At 35.2% G+C, this 23,542-nt stretch overlaps 1 protein-coding gene across 1 annotated transcript in view; it reads left to right on the top strand.

The window, feature by feature from the left end:
• Positions 1-1,848: 1,848 nt before the first annotated feature.
• Positions 1,849-23,542, top strand: part of LOC121019812 (ATP-binding cassette sub-family A member 3-like) — a 130,241-nt gene continuing 108,547 nt past the window's right edge. Inside the window, exons 1-5 of the mRNA XM_040459623.1 lie at positions 1,849-1,967; positions 2,548-2,665; positions 19,044-19,217; positions 19,912-20,090; positions 20,845-21,003. Coding sequence (XP_040315557.1) covers positions 1,863-1,967; positions 2,548-2,665; positions 19,044-19,217; positions 19,912-20,090; positions 20,845-21,003 — 735 coding nt within the window. The 5' untranslated portion in view covers positions 1,849-1,862. The remainder of the gene's footprint in view (positions 1,968-2,547; positions 2,666-19,043; positions 19,218-19,911; positions 20,091-20,844; positions 21,004-23,542) is intronic.

The raw sequence follows: 23,542 nt of genomic DNA, 5'->3' as shown, positions 1-23,542 counted from the left end.
AATGTTAGATTATGCATATTTAACTTTAGTAGATAATGCCAGTGCTGTCAGCACAGAGCTCCATGTGGAGCTTGATCTCACCAACCATGAGATCATGACCTGAGCCGATATCAAGAGTCAGGTGCTTAATGGACTGAGTCACCCAGGTGCCCAAATTTTATCTAATTTTCTAATTTTTTTCCAATTTTATGGGAGTGTTTTGGCTTCAAAAATGTAGAGATCTTTCACTTTTCATTGTTTCAATTGTACAAGTCTTTTGCATCCTTGGTTAAGTTTGTTCTTATGTGTTTTATTCTTTTTGATGCTAATGTAAATGGAATTGTTTTCCTAATTTCCATTTCAGATTGCTCATTGATAGTATATAGAAGTTCTACTGATTTTTGTGTGTTGACTTTGTATTCTCCTACTTTGATGGGTCATCTATTAATTATGACTTTTTTTAATGTGTGGAATCTGTGGGGTTTACATGTAAGATCATCTCATCTGCAGAGTACTCCTTCCTTTCCAATTTGGATGCCATATGATACACACACACACACACACACACACACACACACACACACACATATATACATATATATGTATATGTGTGTATATATATATTTATATATTTATTTGCTCTGATTAGAACTTCTAATACTGTGTTGAATAGGAGTGAAAGCTAGTATCGTTAATTTTCTCTTGATCTTAGGTGAAAGAGTATGATATTAGCTGTTATTTTTTTATAAGGCCTTTGTTATGTTGAGGGAGTTCCCGTCTATTTCTAGTTGAATGTTTTATCAGTCTTGAATTTCTGCATCAACTGAAATGATCATGTGTTTTCTCTTAATGTGGTGTGTTATATTGGTTGATTTTCTATGTTTAACTCTCCTTGCGTTCCATGAATAAATCCTACTTGGTCATGGTGTATAATCCTTTCAACATGCTGCTAAATCTGGTTTGATACTATTTTGTTGAAAAATTTTGTGTCAATATTCACAAGGGATATTGGTCTGTAGTTTCTTTTCATGTGTATCTGTCTGAACACTAGACTTATAAAATGAGTTTCCTCCTCTTCAAGTGTTTGGAAGAGTTTGAGAAGTATTATTGTTTATTCTTTTTGAAATATTTGATAGAATTCACCAGTAAAGCCTTCTGCTCCAGGGATGTACTTTGTTGGAAGTCTTTAATTAATGATCTAATCTTATTCCCCATTATTGATCTGTTCAGATTTTCTCTTTCTTCATGATTCAGTTTTGGTAGCTTGTGTGTTTTTAGGAACTTGTGCCTTTTATATAGGTTATCTAATTTTTTGGCATATAGTTGTTTATAGTATGCTTTAAGTGATTGTTTTTATTTCTGTAAAATCAGAAGTAATGTCCCCAGTTTCATTTGGATTTTAGTAATATGAGTCTTCTCTCATTTTTTAGCCAATTTGACCAAAAATTTGTCCATTTGCTTTTATCTTTTGTAATTGAATTAAAATATACTTACATTACATGTTTACATTTATAAAATATATTTATATTACATTGAATTAAAATATATTATGCCCTACTAGAAGAAGGCATAATAAAAAGAAAGGGGATATTAATGTAAGTAGTTTATAGTTTTATTAAGGGTGTTTCATGCCTGAACAATATCAGGTAAATTATTGGTGAGGTCATCTATGGGCTTATAAGCATCTCAGAGCTCCCACACACTAGCTGAGTAATTTTAGTCAAGTCATTGATCTCCTCTATAAATTGGGCATGATAATATTTCTTATTTAGCCAATTTTGATTGTGGTGGAAATTTAGATAATATTTGTGAAAGCATTTTGTATATTATATTGTTTTACATGATGTTGATTTGTGTTAATTCTCCCACAGGAGTACCTGCTCATGATAGGACTCAGTAATTGGATGCTCTGGGCTGCCTATTTCTTCACATTCCTCTCTTTGTATTCAGTTATCATCCTTTTGATGTGCATTATTTTCTTTGCCAAGGCAAGTGTCTATTTCACTGTCCAGGCTATAGCTAAACTCTGAGAGGAAAAACGGATACATATGGTGTGGTCCTGTTGGATTCAGGAAGTGAACATGTGCCTATTGGTGACTCCGCTCTGGAAATTCAAGTGCTGCTTAGTCTCTCAGCAAACTAAACTTTTTTTTTTAAGATTTAAAAAACATGTTTATTATTTTTGAGAGAGAGACAGAGAGACAGAACATGAGCAGGGGAGGGGCAGAGAGACAGGAAGACACAGAATCTGAAGCAGGCTTTAGGCTCTGAGCTGTCAGCACAGAGCCTGACACAAGGCTCGAACTCACAAGCCGTGAGACCATGACCTGAGCCAAAGTTGGGTGCTCAACTGACTGAGCCACCCAGGCACCCCTCCAGCAAACTAAACTTTAAGTCTAGGTGTGTGGACCTTCTGTAGTTAATGAATTGTTTACTCATCTCCCTGAGGCTTGTCATTAGTTTCACTAGGACTTTTAAAATATTTAAAGATGTTTCATTTCTCTTCTATTGTTTTGCTGTGACACCATTTAGAGTATGACTCAACTGGTTTCCTGATTGTTTTGCTAGATAGAACCTGTGCCAGTTATCCAATACAGTGACCCATCTCTTGTCTTCATCTTTTTGCTATGTTTTGCTATTGCCACAATGTTCTTCAGCTTTATGGTTAGCACATTCTTCAATAAAGGTAAGTCAAAAACTCCTGGGAAAAATTGTCAGTGACTCAGTGGGGATTATATTTGGAAGCTCCTGTGACTTTCATTTGCCATCTCATCTGTAGCTTGTTTACATTCTAGCTAAAAAGACAAGTATTATATGTACATGAAATGATTCCAAAAGAAATGAAAGGAGTAGTGAAAATATAGTATAGTATACATGTGAAAAAGGATAAGAACCAAAATAAGATGTTTGAGGATTCTTTTTAACCTTTACCTGTGGCTTCACATGTGGTATCTGTTTAACCATCCAGCAGGAATGGTAATGATTGAGATGGCTTCTGTATATTCTACTAGAGGGAATAAAGTCTGTCAGTATGCGATGATGATCCTGGGGTATGTGAAGAGGAAGAAAACAACAAAATTGCTTTCCTGAAATAAAGGGTCTGTGTACTTCATTAATAGATTTTTATTGTGTGTTTGATGTGAATTTGAAATATAGTGTCCCATAGAGCTGACATTGACCTTGGAGACGTGCATATCATATGCACAAAAAAAGATTTGACAGGACATGCAGAGAGCAATGAAAATTAATGGATCATAGTATACACACGAAAAAAGAATTAAAATCCTCCAAATTCATATTAAGGTTGAGATAAACCAAAGAATGCTTCCTGTAGAGATTAGTTTTTAAACACTTTTGAAAGACTAGAAGATTGGAATAGGAAGTCAAGTCAATGGATGCAAGCATCATTCATATCTTTGTGCTGGCACGGTGTCTCATATACAAAGGCAAGTGAAAATTGTTTCCTTCCTTTTTGAGGGCTCACATACCAATAGCAGTCATGACCAATAATTCTATTTCATTTTATTTTTATTTTTCTCAGTACATTATCATCGTATTGTTAGTTAATGGCTCCTCACAAGGCACATGATTGTATGTATGACCATAAACAGCCAAAATTAAAAAACAAAACCAGCCAACCCGGAGGTAAAGAAAAGTGGTGTGTCAACGTAAGGCACAATGTGATATACCAAAGAGAAAAAAGAGATAGTTAGAAAACAAATACTGTTGTTTTCTGTTCCTGGAATTATGGCAGACTGGATATTTAGAAGGTTTTTGTACGTGTCTTTTGGTATATATGTATAAGACTTTCACGTGGTATATAGTTAGGAAAGGAATTGCTAGGTCATAGCAAGGTTTGTAAATGCCCAGCATGACTACCCATGTCCAACATTTCCAAAGTGGTTGTGTGCCTTTACAGCCCCAATAAAGGAAGATGAGAATTCCTATTGCTCATATCCTTGCCAGAATTTACTGTCAAACTTTAATTTGTGCCACACTAGAGATATGAAATACTATCTTATGGCAGTTCAAACCTTCATTTTCCCACTTACTGATGAAGCTGAGTGTTATTAATATGAGTCATGTGTTTCCTTTTCTATAAAATCTGTTTGTGCATGCTTGTCTATTATGATTATTGATTTTCAGGAGTTATTTATATATTCCCACTGCCGACTTTTTGTTAGTTGCACATGTGTTGCAAAACTTGTCCCAGTTTGGAACTTTTAGCTTTTTGTTAATGTTATCTTTTAATAGCAATTTTAATGTAACCAATGGTTTCCTTTACTAATCTCATCCTTCATAATTTGTGATACTAAATATTTCAGTGAAAAAAAATTTTCCAAGTCACAGAGTTATCTTCCTGTGTTCTATATAGGGATTGATACTTTTGTGTGTGGTATGATATGGTGAATTGATTTTTCCCTCAAGTGCATAAGCAGTTATCTGGCAACATCTGATAAATAGTTCACCCTTTCCTCACTGCTCTGCAGTACCTATTCTGTTATACGTCAAGATCCCCCTCATGTGTGCATTTGTATGGAGGTGGTCCTTTCACTGATACGTTATGTTTGAAGCATATTCACAGCATTTTAGTCAATATGGCTTCATAATAAATCTTATCACCTGGTAGGGAAAGACGTCCAGTCCATTCTTTTTCTTCAAGTATGTCTTTGACTATTCCTGGCCCTTTGCTACTCTGTATACATTTTAGAATAAGTAGGTTATGTTTCATAAAAAAAATATTGTTTGCATTATCAATCAAAGTGTATTAAATCTATAGATCATTTTGGGGAGAACTAACATCTTTATAATTTTGAATCGTCCTCTTCAAGAACATGATATATATTTCCTTTTGATTAGGTCTTTTAAAATTCTTTTTTCTAGCTTTATATTTTTGTTATAAAAATTTAATAACTGTCTTCCTGAGTGTTTTTATTCTTTATTATTAAAAATGAAATATTATCAAAGTTATATTTTCACCTGCTTGTGATAATACTTAAATGTTGCCTTTCCTTACAATTTATTAAACTCTTAAATTATTTCTAAGAACTATACCTTCCTTTGGATTTTCTATATGCACATTCCTATAACGTGAAAATAAGGTGGGTTTTTTTTCCCCTCAGTCATTTTGTCTTATTTTCTTTCACCTCTTACTGCACAGGCTAGATCCTCTAATATATAATAAAAGGAATTAATGTAGATATCTTTGTCTTGTTCCTAAAATTAAATGGAAGTGGGGTTTTGTTGTTTGTTGTTTGTTTTATTTTAGAAAGAGCGTCCATGAGTGGGGGAGAGTGACCAAGGGAGACGGAGAGACAGAATTCCAGGCAGGGTCCATGCTCAGTGTGGAGCCTGCCATGGGGCTCAATTCCACAACCCTGGAATCATGACCTGAGCTCAAATATAGAGTCACATGCTCAACCGACTGAGCCCCCCAGGTGTTGCAAATGGAAATGTTTTTTATTAGTAGTAAATACATACAACATAAAAATTACCATTTTAGCTATATTAAATAAGTATACAATGTGGTAGCATAAAGTATATTCCTAATATACCATCACTATTATTTAATTTCAAAACATTTTCATCACCTGAAATGGAAACCACATATCTGTTAAGCAGTACTCCCATCCCACCATCCCCTCAGCCCCTGGCAACCACTAATCTGCTTTCTGTTTTTATGGATTTGCCTATCTGGATATCTCATATAAATGTAATGATACAAATATGTGACATTTTGTGTCTGAATTTTTTTTACTTAGCTTAATGTTTTCAAGATTCATCTGTTGTGTGGCATTTATCAGTACTTCACTCCTTGTTATGACTGACTAATATTACATTGAATGGATGTACAACATATTGCTCATCTAGTCATCCATTCATGGGCATTTGGATTGATTCCTCCTTTGACTCTTGTGAGCCAAAGTGCTTCAATGAACATGTGGGTACAAATTATTGTTTGTGCACGTGCCTTCAATTATTTTGAATATAAACTTCAGAGTAGAATTGTTTGGTCATATGGTAATTTAATTCCCAACTTTTTTGAGGAACCATTAAACTGTTTTCCATAGTTGTTGCAACATTTTACATTTCTACCAAGAATAAAGGAAGGTAACAATTTCTCCACATCCTTGCCACTCCTTGATACATTCCATTTTTTATTATAGCCATCCAAATGAGTCTAAAGTGATACCTCATTGTGATTTTGATTTTCACTTCCCTAAACGGTAATGGTGTTGGGCATCTTTTCATGTGCTTGCTAGTCATTTGTATATCTTCTTTGGAGGACTGTGTGTTCAAGTCCTTTGACTATCTTTTAATTGGATTGCTTGTATTTTGGTTGGTGTGTTGTAAGAGTTCTCTATATATTCTGGATACTAAGCCCTTTCAGGTACATGATCCTCAAAATACCTTTTGACTCTCTTAATAATATCCTCTGGTGCACAGAAATTCTTAATTTTCATGAAATCCACTTTACCTGTTTTTCTCTTGTGTGTGTCAAAGAACCCATTTGCTAAACCTAGGGTCATAAAGATTTACCTGTACATTTTCTTCTGAGAATTTCATAGTTTTAGCTGTTATATTAATGTCTCTTATCCACTTTTAGTGTTTATATATGGTATGAAATCCAGGTCGAAGTTCATACCTTTTGCATTTAGATTATCTGTTTGTCAAAGGACCATTTATTGAAGGGACTGTTCTTTCCCTTATTGATGCTCTTGTCACCATTGTCAAGAATCATGTGTATATAGGACATATGACATAAGTCCTTTATTTCCATATTCTCAGGTGTATTCCACTGGGTTTATATCTATCCTTAGATCAGTAACACACTTTTGAGATTACTATGGTTTTGTATTAAGTGTTGAAAATGGGAAATGTGAGCCTTCAATTTTGTTTTTGTTTTTGTTTTTGTTGCCTGTTTAGGGTTCTGTGCAATTCAACATGAGTTTTAGGTTTGGCTTTTCTATTTCTGCAAACAAAAAAGGCAAATGGGATTTTTTTTTAAAGATCACAATGAATCTGTAAATCACTTTGTGGAGTATTTTTATCTTAACTATATTGTCTTGTAATTCATGAAGACATTTCTTTCCATGTATTTAGGTAGTCTTTAATTGAGGAATATTTTATTGTTTTCAGTGTACACTTCTGCAACCCCTTGGTTTAATTTATTCCTAACTATTTTATTTTTTTCTGCTATTACAAATGGAATTCCTTTTTAATTTTATTTTCAGATTGTTCATTGATAGTGTCAAAAATTCAGCTCAGGGGTGCCTGGGTGGCTTAGTCAGTTACACATCCGACTTTGGCTTAGGTTATGATCTCACTGCTCCTGAGTTTAAGACCTGTGTCGGGCTCTGTGCTGACAGCTCAGAGCCTGGAGCCTGCTTCAGATTCTGTCTCTCCCCTGCTTGCATACTCTCTCTCTTTCTCTCTCTCTCAAATATAAAACATTAAAAAAAATTTTAATTCAGCTGATTTTTGTGTATTGAACTTGTACCCTCCATTGTTGCTGAATATGTTCATTAGTTTTAATAGATTTTTTTTTGTAGATTCTTTAGGGCTTTCTGCATATAATATCATGTCATCTGCAAATAGAAAAAATAGAAATAAGCTTACTTCTTCCCCTCCAATTTGGATGTCTTTAATTTTTTTCTTGCCTAATTGCTGTGGCTAGGACTTCTAGTGCTATGTGAATAGAAATGGTGAAAACACTCATATGTGGAATTTAAGAAACAAAACAGATGAACATATGGGAAGGCAGGGAGAGAATAAAGGGGAAAAAACCACAAGAGACTCTTAATGATAGAGAACAAACTGAAGGTTGATGGGAGGGATGTGGGTGGGCGATGGGCTAGATGGGTGATGGGTATTAAGGAGAGCACTTGTTCTGATGAGCACTGGGTGTTGTATGTAAGTGATGAATCACTAGATTCTACCCCTGAAACCAATATTACACTGTATCCTAGCTAATTAAAATTTAAGTTGAAAAACAAAAACAAAAAAAGAAAGATATGGTGAAAACAGAAACTCTTACCTTCTTCCTAGTCTTGAGGGAAAAATTTCATTCTTAAACCATTAAGTGTGATCTTAGCTGTGGATTTTTCATAATCTCGTTTATCATGTTGAAGTTTCCTTCTTTTCCTAATTTTTGAGGGTTTTTTCGTGAAATGATGTTGAGTTTTGTCAAATCTGTTATCTGCACAAATTAAGATGATTATATGGGTTTTTTCCTCCTTTCTATTAATGTAGTGTGTTTCCATGGACTGATTTTTCTCTGTTGAACTATCTTTGCATTCCTGGGACAAATCCTACTTAGTCATGGTGTAGAATCCTTTTAATTTGCTGCTGCATATTTGGCAAAGTACAACATCCATTCATAGTAAAAACCCTCAACAAAGTAGGTCTGGAGGGAACATACCTCAACCTAATAAGGCCTTAGATGAAAAACACACAACATCATACTCACTGGGGGAAAATTGAAAGCTTTCCCCTTTAAGATCAGGAAAAAGACAAGGATGTCCAATCTCTGCACTTATATTCAACATTGTACTGGAATTCCTAGCCATAGTAATCAGACAATAAAAAGAAATAGAATGCAACTATATTGGTAAGGAAGAAGGAAAACTTCCACTCTTTCCAGATGACATGGTACTATATTTAGAAAACCATAAGGATCCACCAAACTACTATAACTGATAAATGAATTCAGTAAAGTCTCAGGATATAAAATCAATGTACAGAAATCTACTGCATTTATATACACTAATAATAAAGCAGCAGAAAGAGAAATTAAGAAAATAATCCCATTTGCAATTGCACCAAAAGTAAAATACCTAGGAATGAACTTAACCACAGAGGTGAAGGACCTGTATCCTGAAAACTATAAAACATTGATGAAAAAAATTGAACATGATACAAAGAAATGGAAAAACATTCCATGTTCATGGATTGGAAGAACAAATATTGTTAAAATATTTATACTACCGAAAGCAATCTACAGATTTAATGCAATTCCAGTCAATATACCAACAGCATTTTTCACAGAACTAGAACAAACAATCCTAAAATTTGTATGGAAACATAACAGACTATGATTAGCGAAAGCAGTCTTGTAAAAGAAAAGCAAAACTGGAGGTATCACAGTTCCAGACTTGAAGTATATTACAAAACTGTAATAAAACAATATGGTACTGGCACAAAAATAGACACATAGATCCATAGAACAGAAGAGAAAACTCAGAAATAAACCCACCATTATATGGTAAGTGAATATTTGACAAAGGAGGAAAGAATATCTGATGGGAAAAAGACAGTATCTTCCAACAAATGGTGCTGGGAAAACTGGACAGCTACATGCAAAAGAAACTGTACCCCTTTCTTATACTACACAAAAATAAACTCAAAATGGATTAAATACCTAAATGTGAGACCTGGAACCATAAAAATCCTAGAGGAGAGCATGAGCAATAATTTCTTTGACATTGACCATAGCCACATTTTTCTAGATATGTCTGTTGAGGCAAGGGAAATAAAAGCAAAGATATGTAACTACTGGGACTACATCAAAATAAAAAGCTTCTACACAGAAAAGGAAACAATCAACAGAACTAAAAGGCACCCCCCGGAATGGGAGAAGATATTTGCATATGACATATCTGTTAAAGGGTTAGTATCCCAAATATATAAAGAACTTATAAAACTCAACACCCCAAAAACTAATGATTCAATTAAAAATGGGCAGAAGACATGAATAGACACGTTTACAAAGAGGACATCCAGATGGCCAACAGACACATGAAAAGATGGTCATCATCATTGATCATCAGGGAAATACAAATCAAAACTACAATGAGATGTCATCTCATACCTGTCAGAATTGCTAAAATAAAAAACACAAAGAATAACAAGTGTTGATAAGGATGTGGAGAAAAAAGAATCCTCGTGTACTATTGGTAAGAATGAAAACTGGTGGAGTTACTGTGGGAAATGGTATGGAGGTTCCTCAAAAAATTAAAAATGGAACTACCATAAGATCCAGTAATTCCATTGCTAAGTATTTACCCCAAAAATACAAAAACATGAATTCACAGGGACACATGCACCCCTGTGTTCATTGTAGCATTATTTACAATAGCTAAATTATGAAGTCAGCCCAAGTGTCCTTCAACAGATGAATGGGTAAAGATGTGGCATATATATATACAATGGAATATAATTTGGCCATGAAAAAGAATTTGGCCACTTGCAACAACATGGATGGAGCTAGGGAGTATTTTGCTAAGCAAAACAAGTCAGTCAGAGAAAGACAAATACTATATGATTTCACTCGTGTGGAATTTAGGAAATAAAACAAAGTACAAAAAACGAGGGAGGGGGGAAGGGAGAGAGAGAGAGAGAGAGAGAGAGAGAGAGAGAGAGAGAGAGAGAGAAACAGACTCTTAACTATAGAGAACTAACTCATGGTCACCAGAGGGGAGGTGCACTGAGTAATGTATAAAATTGTTGAATCAATGCATTGTAAACCTGAAACTAATGTAACCCTGTCTGTTAACCATACTGGAATTAAAATATATACCTTAAAAAAATGTTGCTGTATTAGGTTTACTAGATTTTGTTGATGACTTTTGCATCTGTTATTCACATTTTATTTTCTTGTGATGTCTCTCTCTGACTTTGTTACTGGGGTTATGCTTTCCTCACAGAGTGAGTTATGAAGCATTCCTTTGTCTATTTTGGTAAGTTTGAGAGGGATTGGTGTTAATTATTCTCTAAGTTTTCATATAATTCACCAGTGAAGCCATAGAGTACTTTGTTTTTTCAATTGGAAAGTTTTTGATAGTAATTTAATATCTTTGCTTGTTATAGGTCTATTCAGATTTTCTATATCTTCTTGAGTCAGTATTGGCAGGATCTGCATTTCAAAGATTTTTCCCATTGCATCAAGGTTGTGTAGTTTGTTGCTATGCAGTTATTATTAATATTTTTTATTTGTATTACTTTCAAGTTGGTGTGAAAGTGCACATCTTTCTGATTTTAGTAATTCTCTTTTTTAGGAGGTATATGTAAAAGTTTATTTTGTTGACCTTTTCAAAGAAAAAAAAACTTCTGTTTTTCTTAATTGGCTCATTGTTTTCCTATTCTCTATTTTATTTGTCTCTACTTTAATCATTATTATTTCCTTTTTTCTGCTAGCTTTAGGTTTAGCTTGTTCTTCTTTCTCCTTTTCCCTAAGGTGGAAAGTTAGGTTATGATTTGAGGTATTTCTTCTTTTTTAATGTATGTCTTTACAGCTATAAATTTTCCACAGCACTGCTTTCGTTGTATCTCCTATGTTTTGGTATGTTGTATTTCTGTTTCATTTATCCTTAAATATTTTCTTATTTTCCTTGAATTTCTTCTTTGACACATTGGTTGTTTAAGAGATTTTTTTTCTATAATTTTCACACATTTTTTTGGTTTAATTTGTACACATTTGTAACTTTCCACCTGATTTCTTGCTTCATTCCATTGCAGTCCTGAAATATCGTTTGTGTGATTTAAACCTTTTTAAAAGATTTATTGAGACTTGTTTTGTGGTCTAACATATAGTCTTTCCTAGAGAATGTTCCATGTGCACTTAAGAATATATATTCTGGGGTGCTTGGTTGACTCAGCCTATTAAGCATCTGACTTGATTTTGGCTCAGGTCATGATCTCATGGTTCATGAGGTCAAGCCCCCTATGGGACTCTGCACTGACAGCATGGAGCCTGCTTGGGATTCTCCCTCTCTCTCTCCCTCTCTCTTTCTCTCTCTCTCTCTCTCTCTCTCTCTCTCTCTCTCTCTCTCTCTGCCCCTCCCCCACTCACACACTCGCTCTGTCTCAAAATAAATAAACATTCTTTAAAAATGAATAATATAATCGCTTCTTGGCCTTTTGGCTAAGATCAAGTGTAAAAATGAATAATATATATTCTGCTCTTTTTGGATGGAGTATTATGTATGTCTTTTAGGTAAAGTTAGTTTACTGTGTTGTTTAAGTCCTCTCTTGATCATCTGTCTAATTGTTCTCTCCATCATTGAAAGCTGGGTATTGAAGTTGTTAAGTATTATTAGAGAGCTTTCTATTTCTCCCTTCAGTTATCTTTTTTTGGTTCTTGGAATTCTCTTGTTAGATGAATATATGTTTTTAATTATTACATCTTTTTGATTGATTGACACCTCCATAAGTGTATGATATCCCTGATTGTGTCTTGTAACAATTTTTTACTTAAAGCCTATTTTATCCTATATTAGTTGAGTTACTGTAGCTCTCTTTTGGTTACTATTTACATGAAATATCTTATTCCATTCTTTCCCTTTAACAAAATTGTATCTTTGGATCTTAAAAATTTTTTTTGTTTTATTTATTTTTGAGAGAGAGAGAGAAACAGAGACAGAGCATGACCCGAATAGGGGCAGAGAGACAAGGAGACACAGAATCTGAAGCAGGCTCTGGGCTCTGAGCTGTCAGCACAGAGTCCAAGGTTGGGCTTGAACTCGGGAACTGTGAGATCATGACCTGAGCCGGAAGTCATACACTTAACGACTGAGCCACACAGGCACCCCTGGATCATTTTTTAAAAATCCCTTCTATTACCTTCACTTTTTCTAAAATTTTTTTTTCAACGTTTTTTATTTATTTTTGGGACAGAGAGAGACAGAGCATGAACGGGGGAGGGGCAGAGAGAGAGAGGGAGACACAGAATCGGAAACAGGCTCCAGGCTCTGAGCCATCAGCCCAGAGCCTGACGTGGGGCTCGAACTCACGGACCGCGAGATCGTGACCTGGCTGAAGTCGGACGCTTAACCGACTGCGCCACCCAGGCGCCCCTACCTTCACTTTTTAATTGGAGTTTAATCCATTTATATTGAAAATAATTACTGATAATGGAGGACTTATATCTGCCATTTTGGTATTTGTATTTTATGTATCGTACCTTTTTTGTTCCTTATATCCTCCATTTTGATTCCCTTATCATTTTTTTTTTGTATGTATTTTCTAGTTATTTTCTTAAGGGATAATTTGGAGAGTACAATGAACACTTTAAACAACTTAATTATAATTAATACTAATTTAGCTTTAATAGTAATAAAAGCTCTGCTCCTGTCAGTCTCCATCTACCTTTTATGTTGTTATTTTCACAAACTGCATCTTTATATTTATATACCTATTAACACATCTTTACAGTTATTTACATGAATTTATTTAAGTCATATAGGAAAAAAAAAGAGGTGTTATAAAACAGAAAATACCATAATTCTGATTTTCATATTTATCGAAGCAGTTACCTTCACTGGAGTTTTCTATTTCTTTATATGGCTTTGAGTGACTATCCAGTATTCTTTCATTCAGATTGTTCATCCTTGTGTGGCACATGTACAAGCAACAAACTCCATCAATTTTTGTTGATTTGGAAATTTTTTTTTAATGTTTATTCATTTTTTTGAGAGAGAGACAGAGCATGAGTGGGGAGGAGCAGAGAGAGAGGGAGACACAGAAACCAAAGCAGGCTCCAGGGTATGAGCTATCAGCACGGAGCCTAATGCGGGGCTCAAACCCACAAACCATAAGATCATAACCTGAACCTAAGACAGAAGCTTAACCGACTAGCCACTCAGGTGCCCTGATTTGGAAATTTCTTAATGTCTACTTCATTCTTGAATGATAGTTTTGGTGTGTGCAGAATTCTTGCTTAACAGTTTATTTTTACTTTTAATGCTTTAAAAATGTCACTCTACCTTCTTCTGGCCTGCAGCTTTCTGGCAAATTGGTTTTTAATCTGGTACACTATGAAACAGTTCTCTCTTGCTGCTTTCAAGATTCTTTTTTTTTTTTTGTCTTTGTCTCTCCTCATTTTTGTTTTAATGTGTCTTAGTGCTGCTTCCTTTGATTTTATTCCACTTGGAGTTTGTGTAGCTTTTTGGATTTGTACATTTACGTCTTTCATCAAATTTGGGAATTTTTCAGCCATTATTCCTTCATATAATTTCTCTGACCCTTTATCTCCCTCTTTAATTTCTATGACTCCACAATTATGCACTTACTGGTGACCTTCATGGTGTCCCACAGGTCTCTTAAACTCAATTAATCTTTCCTTATTCTTTTTCTGCCCTTCAGATCACATAATATCAGTTGTCTTATCTTCAGTTTGCTGATTTTTTTTCTTCTGCCTACTCATATATACTGTTGAACCCCTCTAATCAAATTTTCATTTCAGTTTTCTGTTTAAGCCCCCAAATTTCTGTTTGATGTCTTTTTATAATTTAAATCTATTGATATTTTCTGGTTCATGGGATATGATTCTTGTTATTTCCTTTAGCTCTTTGTTAATAGTCTCCTTTAGATATCTGTGCATATTTAGGGCACTCTATTTAAAGTCTTTGATTAATAATGTAATGTGGTAATTCTAGAAATGTCTCCCCCAACTTCATGGTTTATTGTTGGTTGTGTGGATTGTAGTTATTAACTTAGTGAGTTTTCTAAACTATTTTTACAAAGACTGTATTATTTTGATATGTAATCACTGAAGTCTGTGCTCTGTTGGTTTAGTAGTCAGCCAGCAATTTGACAGATTTCCTTAACTAGAGCACAAAAAAAAAGTATACTCTCTGATTGGCTCTCAGTTGGGCACTCTTTCAATATTTAGCATTAGTCTTCACTTCTCACTTTTGCAGAGCCTAAAGGTCAGCTCAAGGTTAAAGAGTAGGGTCTTCTCAGGTCAGTTTTGAACATTGTCCAACCCTGAGCATGTGAGTGGCCTTCTAGATTCTCCACTATATGTGGAAGTTTTTTAATGCCCTTATTCTTCCTTGTGTTTCTTCTTCACACCTTTTTTCCCCCAGGCTTTTTGTTGTGTCTGCTACTTTTCTCATTGTTATCCTTTGCAGCAGTCAACTGTGGGAAGTGTGTTTGCCTTTAAATGCTTTCAACAAACACTGATTGGGAGGCTGACGCTGCTCTGAGAAAGTTCAGAGGGGTGTGAAACAATGTGAAGTCCTTGAGCCACTTCCTCCAGAATCCCTCAAGGAGCCATCAGGCAGATCAGAAGAGTCAAGCACAGTTCTTTAAGAGTCAAGTCTGTATTGCACCCTCTGGTAACAGCAAGCCATATCAGGAAGGTAGACACCATCCCCATGGTTGGCACCGAGCTGGGGAGTCAGTTATGGTAGGCAGTTAAGAAAAAAACACCATAATGTTGTTTTACTGAAAGTTGTCAGCTTTTTTTCTTTATTTAAGCATTTCCCTGGTGCTTATAAGTGTTAAAAATAACATTCCAGACCTCCAAAAAATCAGCTGATTCTGACAGCTTGAACCAATCAAGCTTATAGTTGTCAGTTTACTCATTGTTTAGTAGAATACAGTTTTGGAGTTCTCTGCCTAAAAGAAACATTTTAACAGTTTACCATATATATGTATGTATGTACATACATATATATGTATGTATGTACATATATATGGTCTTGGTCCCCTTTTCTGGCACATAGATTTTAAAATCTTTGAAATTTTTGAAGTGTTGAGAACAGCAGAGGTGTCTTTTGTTACATATTGAGGTGGCTTTGGGAAAGCACCTAAGGATGGGGGATGGTTGCCGCAGGAGCCAGCCATGTGATTAGAAGATTGGAACTCTCAGTCTCACTCCCTTGACCTCCAGCATCCAGGAGAAGGCCTGGAGGTTGAATCAGTCATCCATTGATACTGATGATTTAATCACTTGTGCCTATTTAATGTGTGAAGCCTCCATAAAAATCCAAAAGGATGGATTAGGATTACTTCCAGTTTGGTGAACATCTGAATATTTGGGGAGAGTGGTGGAATGGGAGAGGACAAGGAAGCACCATGCCTTTGTGCTATACCTTATTTTATGCATCTTTCCATCTGGCAGTTCCTGTGTTGTATTGTTTAGAAATAAACTAATGGTCTGGTAAGTAACATGTTTCTCTGAGTTGTGTGAGCTGCTCTAGCAGATTAATTGAGCCTAAGGAAGTTGTCCTTGGAGCCTCTGATCTATAATCAGTCAGCAGAAGCAAAGGTAATAATCTGGGCTTGTGACTGGCATCTGAAGTCAGGGTAGGGGGAATGGCCCTGTAGGACTGAATCCTTAAACTATGGAATCTGATGCTATCTTGGGATAAATAGTGTCAAAATTGAGTGACACCCAGCTAATGTCCTGGAGACTTGCTTGGTGGTATGGGGAACCCCCCCCACACACACACATCCACTTTAAAATTGGGGTCCACAACAAGTTTTTAGGGTATAAGGTGACTGGAAGCTTTTAAAGTATATAGATATATAATTATCAGGTTAAAAAGATTCTGTTCATTTACTGTTTAAGAATTTTATCTGAGCTAAGGATATTGAGTTGTATTTAACATTTTAATTTGCATTTATTTAGATGGTAAAAATATATTTCTTCTTAATGTGCATTATATAAGCTGATTTTTAAATGCTATACCAATCTCATTCCTTTTTTTTTCAATATATGAAATTTATTGTCAAATTGGTTTCCATACAACACCCAGTGCTCATCCCAAAAGGTGCCCTCCTCAATACCCATACCAATCTCCTATTCTTAGAATAAATTTGTCAAGACATGTTTTCCTTTGTATACAGGCTGGATTCATTTTGCTAATATTTAGTTTAAAATTTTTACCTATATGTTCAGTAGTGAAATTGCTCTATAATTTCCTTTTTTGTACTGCCTTTGTTTGATTTTGATATCAAGTTATGGTAGTTTTATAAAAGTACTTAGGAAGGATATCCTCTTTTTCTGTATCTCTATCTCTCTGGAAATTTCAGTGCAGTGTCCTAATCATTTCCTCTTTGAATATCTGCTAGAAGTTGCTGAAAAAGCACTGAGAAGGATTTTAATTATTGATTCAATTTCTTTAATGACTGTAGGACATTCAGGTTTTCTAGTTCTTTCAATTTTGGTAAGTTCTGTTTTCTTTATACTTTTAGTTTTGAAATTTATTGGTGCAATATCATTAATTTCATATGTGTTTCTTCTGTTTTTAATGTCTGTAAGTATCTGTCATGATATATCCTTTTTTACTCTTTGTACTGGTAATTTGTGCCTTCTGTCTTTTTTCTTGATCAGTTTCATAACAGGTTAGTTAGCATTATTAGTCTCTACAAAGATTCAGCTTTTGGCTTTGTTGGTTGTCTTACCTATAGTTTTGTTCTAATTTCTGCTTTTATCTTTACCCTTATGTTCCATAAACTTTGTGTTTATTGCCATTTTTTAAAGCTTTTGGTAGTGAATATTTGTCTTATTTCTTTCAATAAATGAATTTAAGGCTAGCCATTTCCCTCTTAGTACTGGTTTGCATGACACAAATTTTGATAAGTAAGCTTTTTTTGGTTGTTACTTCATTTTTTTAATATTTTTTTAGTGTTTATTTTTTGAGAGAGAGAAAATGAGCAGGGGAGAGGCAGGGAGAGGGAGACACAGAATCCCAAGTAGGCTCCAGGCTCTGAGCTGTCACCACAGAGCCTGATATGGAACTTGAACTCACAAGATTATGACCTGAGCAGCTGCAGTCGGAGGCTTAACCAACTGAGCCACCCAGGCACCCCTGAGCTATTACTTTAAAATGTTTTATAATTTTCCTTGTAATTTCCTTCTTTAATTGAGAATTATTCAAAGATGTGTGTCTTAATTTCTCAACATACTGGATTTTTTAGTCATCTTCTGGTTATTGATTCCCAACTTAATTTAAATCCTTTAAAATTTGTTAGGATTTATTTTATGACCTAGTTAATGTCTGTTTTTTTTTTTAATTAATATTCCAAGTCTGTTTGAAAAAATATATATGATGAGGTTGTTTGGGGTAGTTGACATGTATTTTCATTTAGACCAAGTTTGTTAATCTGGAGAAAGATGGTTAACGTTTCTACTATGGTTGTAAATTTGCATATTTATTCTAGAATCTGTTACTTTTTGCCATATGTACTTTGATTCTTTTTTATCAGGTGCATCTGATATATTGCCTTTATTATCCCTTATTTGTCCCCTCTCATTCTCTTTATAATTTTAATTTTAGAAAATAACAGACATGTACATAAGATGTACATGTACATAAGACATGTACATAAAGATGAGTACATAAAACATAATTGTTCTAGTTGGTGAATATGGTATGTGGAGTGAGGTAAAGAAGAAAAGCAAGAATCATTCCTAATAGTGGGATAATATGTTGTATTTCATAATATCCAATTTTTATTTAGATGCTAAATTTTGCTTCCCAATGACGTTAATTGGTTTCTTAACAGGGATTTTCTTTTTGGTGTTTTATCAGAGTCACATTTTTGGAACTCTTCATATTCTAAACCATATCTGGCTTTTTAAGACCAACTTTGTATTTCTGTTTATTCAAGTATACTTCTTTTCCCCCAGTATTATGACATAGACTGAATCTCATAGTGTCTGGAAATAGAATCTAGATATTTTCTGATACTATAATAACAGTATTTACATTTATAATTTTTTTATGCTGAGTGATAATAAATATGTAAAATTTCTATTAAGAGCTATAATATTTATAGTTACTACATATAGAATGACAAATTCCAGGGGCGCCTGGGTGGCGCAGTCAGTTAAGCGTCCGACTTCAGCCAGGTCACGATCTCGCGGTCTGTGAGTTCGAGCCCCGCGTCAGGCTCTGGGCTGATGGCTCAGAGCCTGGAGCCTGTTTCCGATTCTGTGTCTCCCTCTCTCTCTGCCCCTCCCCCGTTCATGCTCTGTCTCTCTCTGTCCCAAAAATAAATAAACGTTGAAAAAAAAATTAAAAAAAAGAATGACAAATTCCAGAAAAATCAGTTATTAAATGTTTAATTTCAGACTTTTATTCATTCAAAAAATACTTTTGAGCACTTAGGAAGTGTCAAGTATTATATAATGTGCTGAGGAAGCAATGGTGAACAAAACAAATTTTTATTCTCAATGTGTTTATTTTATTACATACATCCTACAAAATATTTGTAGTTGAGGCTTTTGCATATTGCTTAAATTGACCTTATAATTTCCTTTTTATTTCTAGTACATTTTGCTGTTTCTGTTGGAGGTTTCATTTATCTCGTTACCTACTTTCCAGTTGTTACTGTCTCTATAAACTTTGCAGAAATGACATTCACCCAGAAGCTGGCTTCCTGTCTCAGCTCAAATATCGCAATGGGGCTGGGAACTAAATTCCTAGTCAAGGCAGAAATGGAGAGTGAGTATTTACCTTGTAAATTTGGCCATATTCTCATAAGATATTCACAGTTTTAAAGTTGATTAATATTGTTAAACTGTCCTTCAAAAAATGATACTACTTCATACCACCACCTGTAGCACGTGAGTTCCTCCACATTCTCTGCATAAATTTATTCAAGTCTGCTACTCCATTTGGAGTTCCTGGCTGTTCTTTGATGCTAGGAGAGGAAGCAGCACAGGTCTGCTTTTAGCACCTTTCAGTCTTCCTTTTTTCATCAGTGCAATATCTATGCAAAAATTCTTCTAGTCTTCTCTTCTGTAGATAGCATTTATTTCTGCTTTTCAATGATTATGTTTTCCAAAATTATATTTTCCAGTGAACATTTAGCATGAGGAGGGATTGAGAGAAAGGGGTCAGTGTCTTAACCCATAGGGGCTTCCTTATTTTTCTTAAAGCTTATATTCCTGAGTTTTTAGTATATGTATTTTGTTTTGGTTTCACTCATAACTGATTGTTCCTGGCAAACTAGAAAACATCTTAAATGATTACTTTCTCAAATATCCTAAATTCTAGTGGTATTAGAAAGTGACTATAGTAGGAATTTCTAGAAAATATTAACACCTTTTCTCTTCACTCTTTAATTATGATGCAGATGGATAACTGTTTTAGTGTCGGTTGGCACCTAAATTAAATGTCAACTGTTGTCTCTTAGAAATTGGAATTAAATGGAGCAACATCTTCTCACCACCCCAAATGGAGAACTTTGGCTTTGCCCACGTACTGGGAATGTTTTTATTTGATGCTTTCTTATATGGCCTTGTGGCCTGGTATATAGAAGCTGTCTTTCCAGGGGAGTATGGTGTGCCCAAGCCATGGAACTTTTTCTTGCTGGTGAGTTCTAATGCTTGTGTTACTGAGAAAGGCCACAGTCCTTATGAATATGTATTGTAATTTCTGTAAAAGCCACCATGAGTTAATTTTGCACTGTGTATACTTGAACCAATAGATCAGGTGAAAGAATCATTCTACTTACTCCAGCCATTCACTGGCCTTTTCTTATTACACTTTAAAGCATCCAGTATATATAAATAATCTGTAGATCATGGGCTATTACCTCAAACTTTACAAACTCTGAGTAATCCATCACATTTACAGGCAAGTATTTCATAAAGGATTAAACTCGGGCATAAAGAAAGTAATATAGGATGGGTCTTTGGGTGGTAAAAAAAAAAAAAAAGTTAAGTCCCCCATCTGGGGACTGCTTTTTATCCTTGGTTAGCACAGATCTCTTGGAGTCAGAACTATAGCATGATGGCTCATTCTTTTTCTTGATTCCTTTCCTTATCTGCTAAGAGAAGATATGACAAAAAATGATACAATCATTTTTGCCATGACCTCATTTTGGAGTAATTTTCTTTTGTCCCTCTTGGACACTTATAATTTTCATAGAGTAGTCTGCTTTTATGCCCGGGAATGCAAATTATAACCAATTAGCTCCAAAATTTAATCACAAAAAAATTTCAGCAATCCATCTCAGTACAAAAGATAACAGGCTAGAGTATTTTATAATGAATCCTTTTTCAATACCATTGCAGTAATGTCACATTCATTCCCCTTTTTTTTTTTTTTTTTTTTTTTTTTTTAGCGCTCTTACTGGTTTGGGGAAGCATCTAAGGGAAAAAAGGAAAGAAGGCAATTTTATGAGACAAATGAAAGCAAGTATTTTGAAGCAGAACCTACTAATTTGGTGGCAGGTATCCAAATCAAACATTTGTGCAAGGTATTGTTTCAAATTTTTTCTTCTTGATAGGACTGAAATTTAGTTTAGTGTTCACTGTAAATGATTATTACTAGAAATACAAGAAAAAGATCACATGCTAATAAAAGATAACAGCCATCCTTTTGATCTTTGAGAAAGATTAAAAAAATCATTTTTTTTCAGTATATACTAAAAAGTCAAATCTTTTTCTCCTTCCCACAGAATAGAGTCAGGTTTTCTATAAGCTATATGGTATCTTCCAAAAATTCTCTCATTTTAAAAAGTAGAGTCTATTGGAGATGAATGATTTCAGTGTGTAAGCATTAATTTCTGTTCACAAATACTTTGCATTTATCTATTATGTAATCTTTCCCCTGTCAAGGCGTTCATCAAGGGAGGGCTTTTAATCTCTTAATTTATCTGCACCAACTGTAGGCATGTAGTATTCAGGTAACCTGTATTGGCTGGCATTCCGTTGCCTCTCAAAGGTCTACCTAAGCTTGGTTTGAACTCTTAACCCCACAGCCTATGGAAACCCAAAGCCCTCCATGCTAATTCAGCTAATTTTGGAGATGAGTATACTCTTGTTGTACCCTTTGCCTCCAGTATGCTATATGCTTTCTCTGTTTTGGTTACATCAACCCAAATGCAAAACTCACTCTTTTCCCTGGTTTTCTCAGGAAATGTAGTCACATCCAACATTTTTGTGGATATCAGTATAGATTAGGCCTGGAGGGTGTTGGCCTAAGGAACACATGGTCTGTGACCATTTCCCCAGCTGTAGTTACCTTGGCCACCCTTATTTCTCTCTTCATAATTTTCCTACCAGATTTTCCCTGAGAAGCCACTCTGATGTGACTCCCTCAGATTCTCATGAAAATGCCCAGAAGAACCAAGGTCCTTCTATGTATCACTCCATTCATTCATTCATTCATTCATTCATTATTGACACTGGGGATATAAGTGATAAAAAATCCAGATTAGACCCATGCTCTCAAGGAGCTTACATTCTAGTATGAATGAAAGTGGGTTGAGAAGTGAACAAACAGGGTAATTACAGCATACAGTCAATGCCATTGGGAAAACAAATAGGGTGATGATACAGTAATTTAAGAATAAGTGGGGGAGGAAAAACACTTTGGGTAAGTTATTCATTTGAACTCTCTGAAAACATGGCCACTGTGGATACTGGCCACCCTCTCCAACCATAACCTCACCTGAACAGAGCCACCTCACACAGAATCAAATGCATTTCCTTGAGGAGTTGGCCCAACTATTCTCTCTCCCAAACCTTCTTGTCTTCACTCAGATGTTGATCTCAGGAACACTCCTCCATGCTAATTTCCATCTTTTGTAAACTTCCTGGATACTAACTTCTGTCTTAGAGTGTACTTCCCACTGGGAATGTAAGTTCCCAGGGAACTTAATTAGGGATAGTTGGTACCTGAGTGGACTGAGAAAGCAGATGATGAGATACAAGGTAGCAGTGCAGTGTCCATAGGTGTTGAACTGGGATGTATTCCAGGGAAAGAAATCCATTAGTTGGTGTCATGTATCAAGCGTGTGAAAAATATGGGTGAAGTAATTATAGGTACCATGGGATGGGTGGCTATTTTGGGGGGAACTGATAGACTGGAGACAGAAAATTAAAGGCTGTCTATGATTAACCATCAGAGGCTAAATGAAATCTAGTCAGTCTTCCAGGAAGCACATGAAGAGATTTTCATTTCCAGCACCCAAGAGTAGAAAAGCTGAGAACTAAGCCATAGACTTAATCATAAGAATAGCAAGCTTTAGAAAAAGTTAAAATTGTAATTTAGGAAAGTCTACTCTCCCAGGATTAAGGCATTGATTTGGAGAGAATGGACTATGGAGACATAGGATAGGAAATCTAGGATGCAAAAATCTCAAGTCCCATTTTCTCCTGAACCCTTTGCCTGCAGAAATGATTCACTCCTCCCTGTTCACGGCTAGGATTTCTTTCTCTCTTCCTTGAAGATCCACCCCACAAGACAATTCCTTCTAGCCACTAGGAAAATAACATAGATTATATCACAAAAGGTAGTAGACAGCCTCAAAGATGATCCTCAGTGACACACATCTCCTGATTTTCATGCCTTTGAATAGGCCTGACCTGTATGAGCAGTCAAGAACTACAGAAGTGAAATGACTGCTTTCTAAGACTAAGTCATAAAATGCATTGAGGCTTCACTTTGGTCTCTTGGGTTGTTTACTCTGGCTAAGTCAACTGCCATGCTGTGAGTATACTCAGTCGCCTAAATGACTGAAGAGAGGCTCACATGGGATTAACTGAGTCCTTCCTCCAACAACCAGAACAAACTTGCCAGCCAGTTGAGTGAGTCACTTTCTTTTTTTTTTTTTTTTTTTTTTTGGATGTGAAGTCATTTTATTTTTTTTATTTTATTTTTTTTATTTATATATGAAATTTATTGTCAAATTGGTTTCCATACAACACCCAGTGCTCATCCCAAAAGGTGCCCTCCTCAATACCCATCACCCACCCTCTCCTCCCTCCCACCCCCCATCAACCCTTAGTTTGTTCTCAGTTCTCAACAGTCTCTTA

Source organism: Herpailurus yagouaroundi, unplaced genomic scaffold (assembly GCF_014898765.1).
Source record: "Herpailurus yagouaroundi ecotype Mexico unplaced genomic scaffold, PumYag 222, whole genome shotgun sequence".
NCBI classification, from domain to species: domain Eukaryota; kingdom Metazoa; phylum Chordata; class Mammalia; order Carnivora; family Felidae; genus Herpailurus; species Herpailurus yagouaroundi.
The sequence above is the reverse complement of the archived record's forward strand: the minus strand, read 5'-3'. Positions and strand labels throughout refer to the sequence as shown.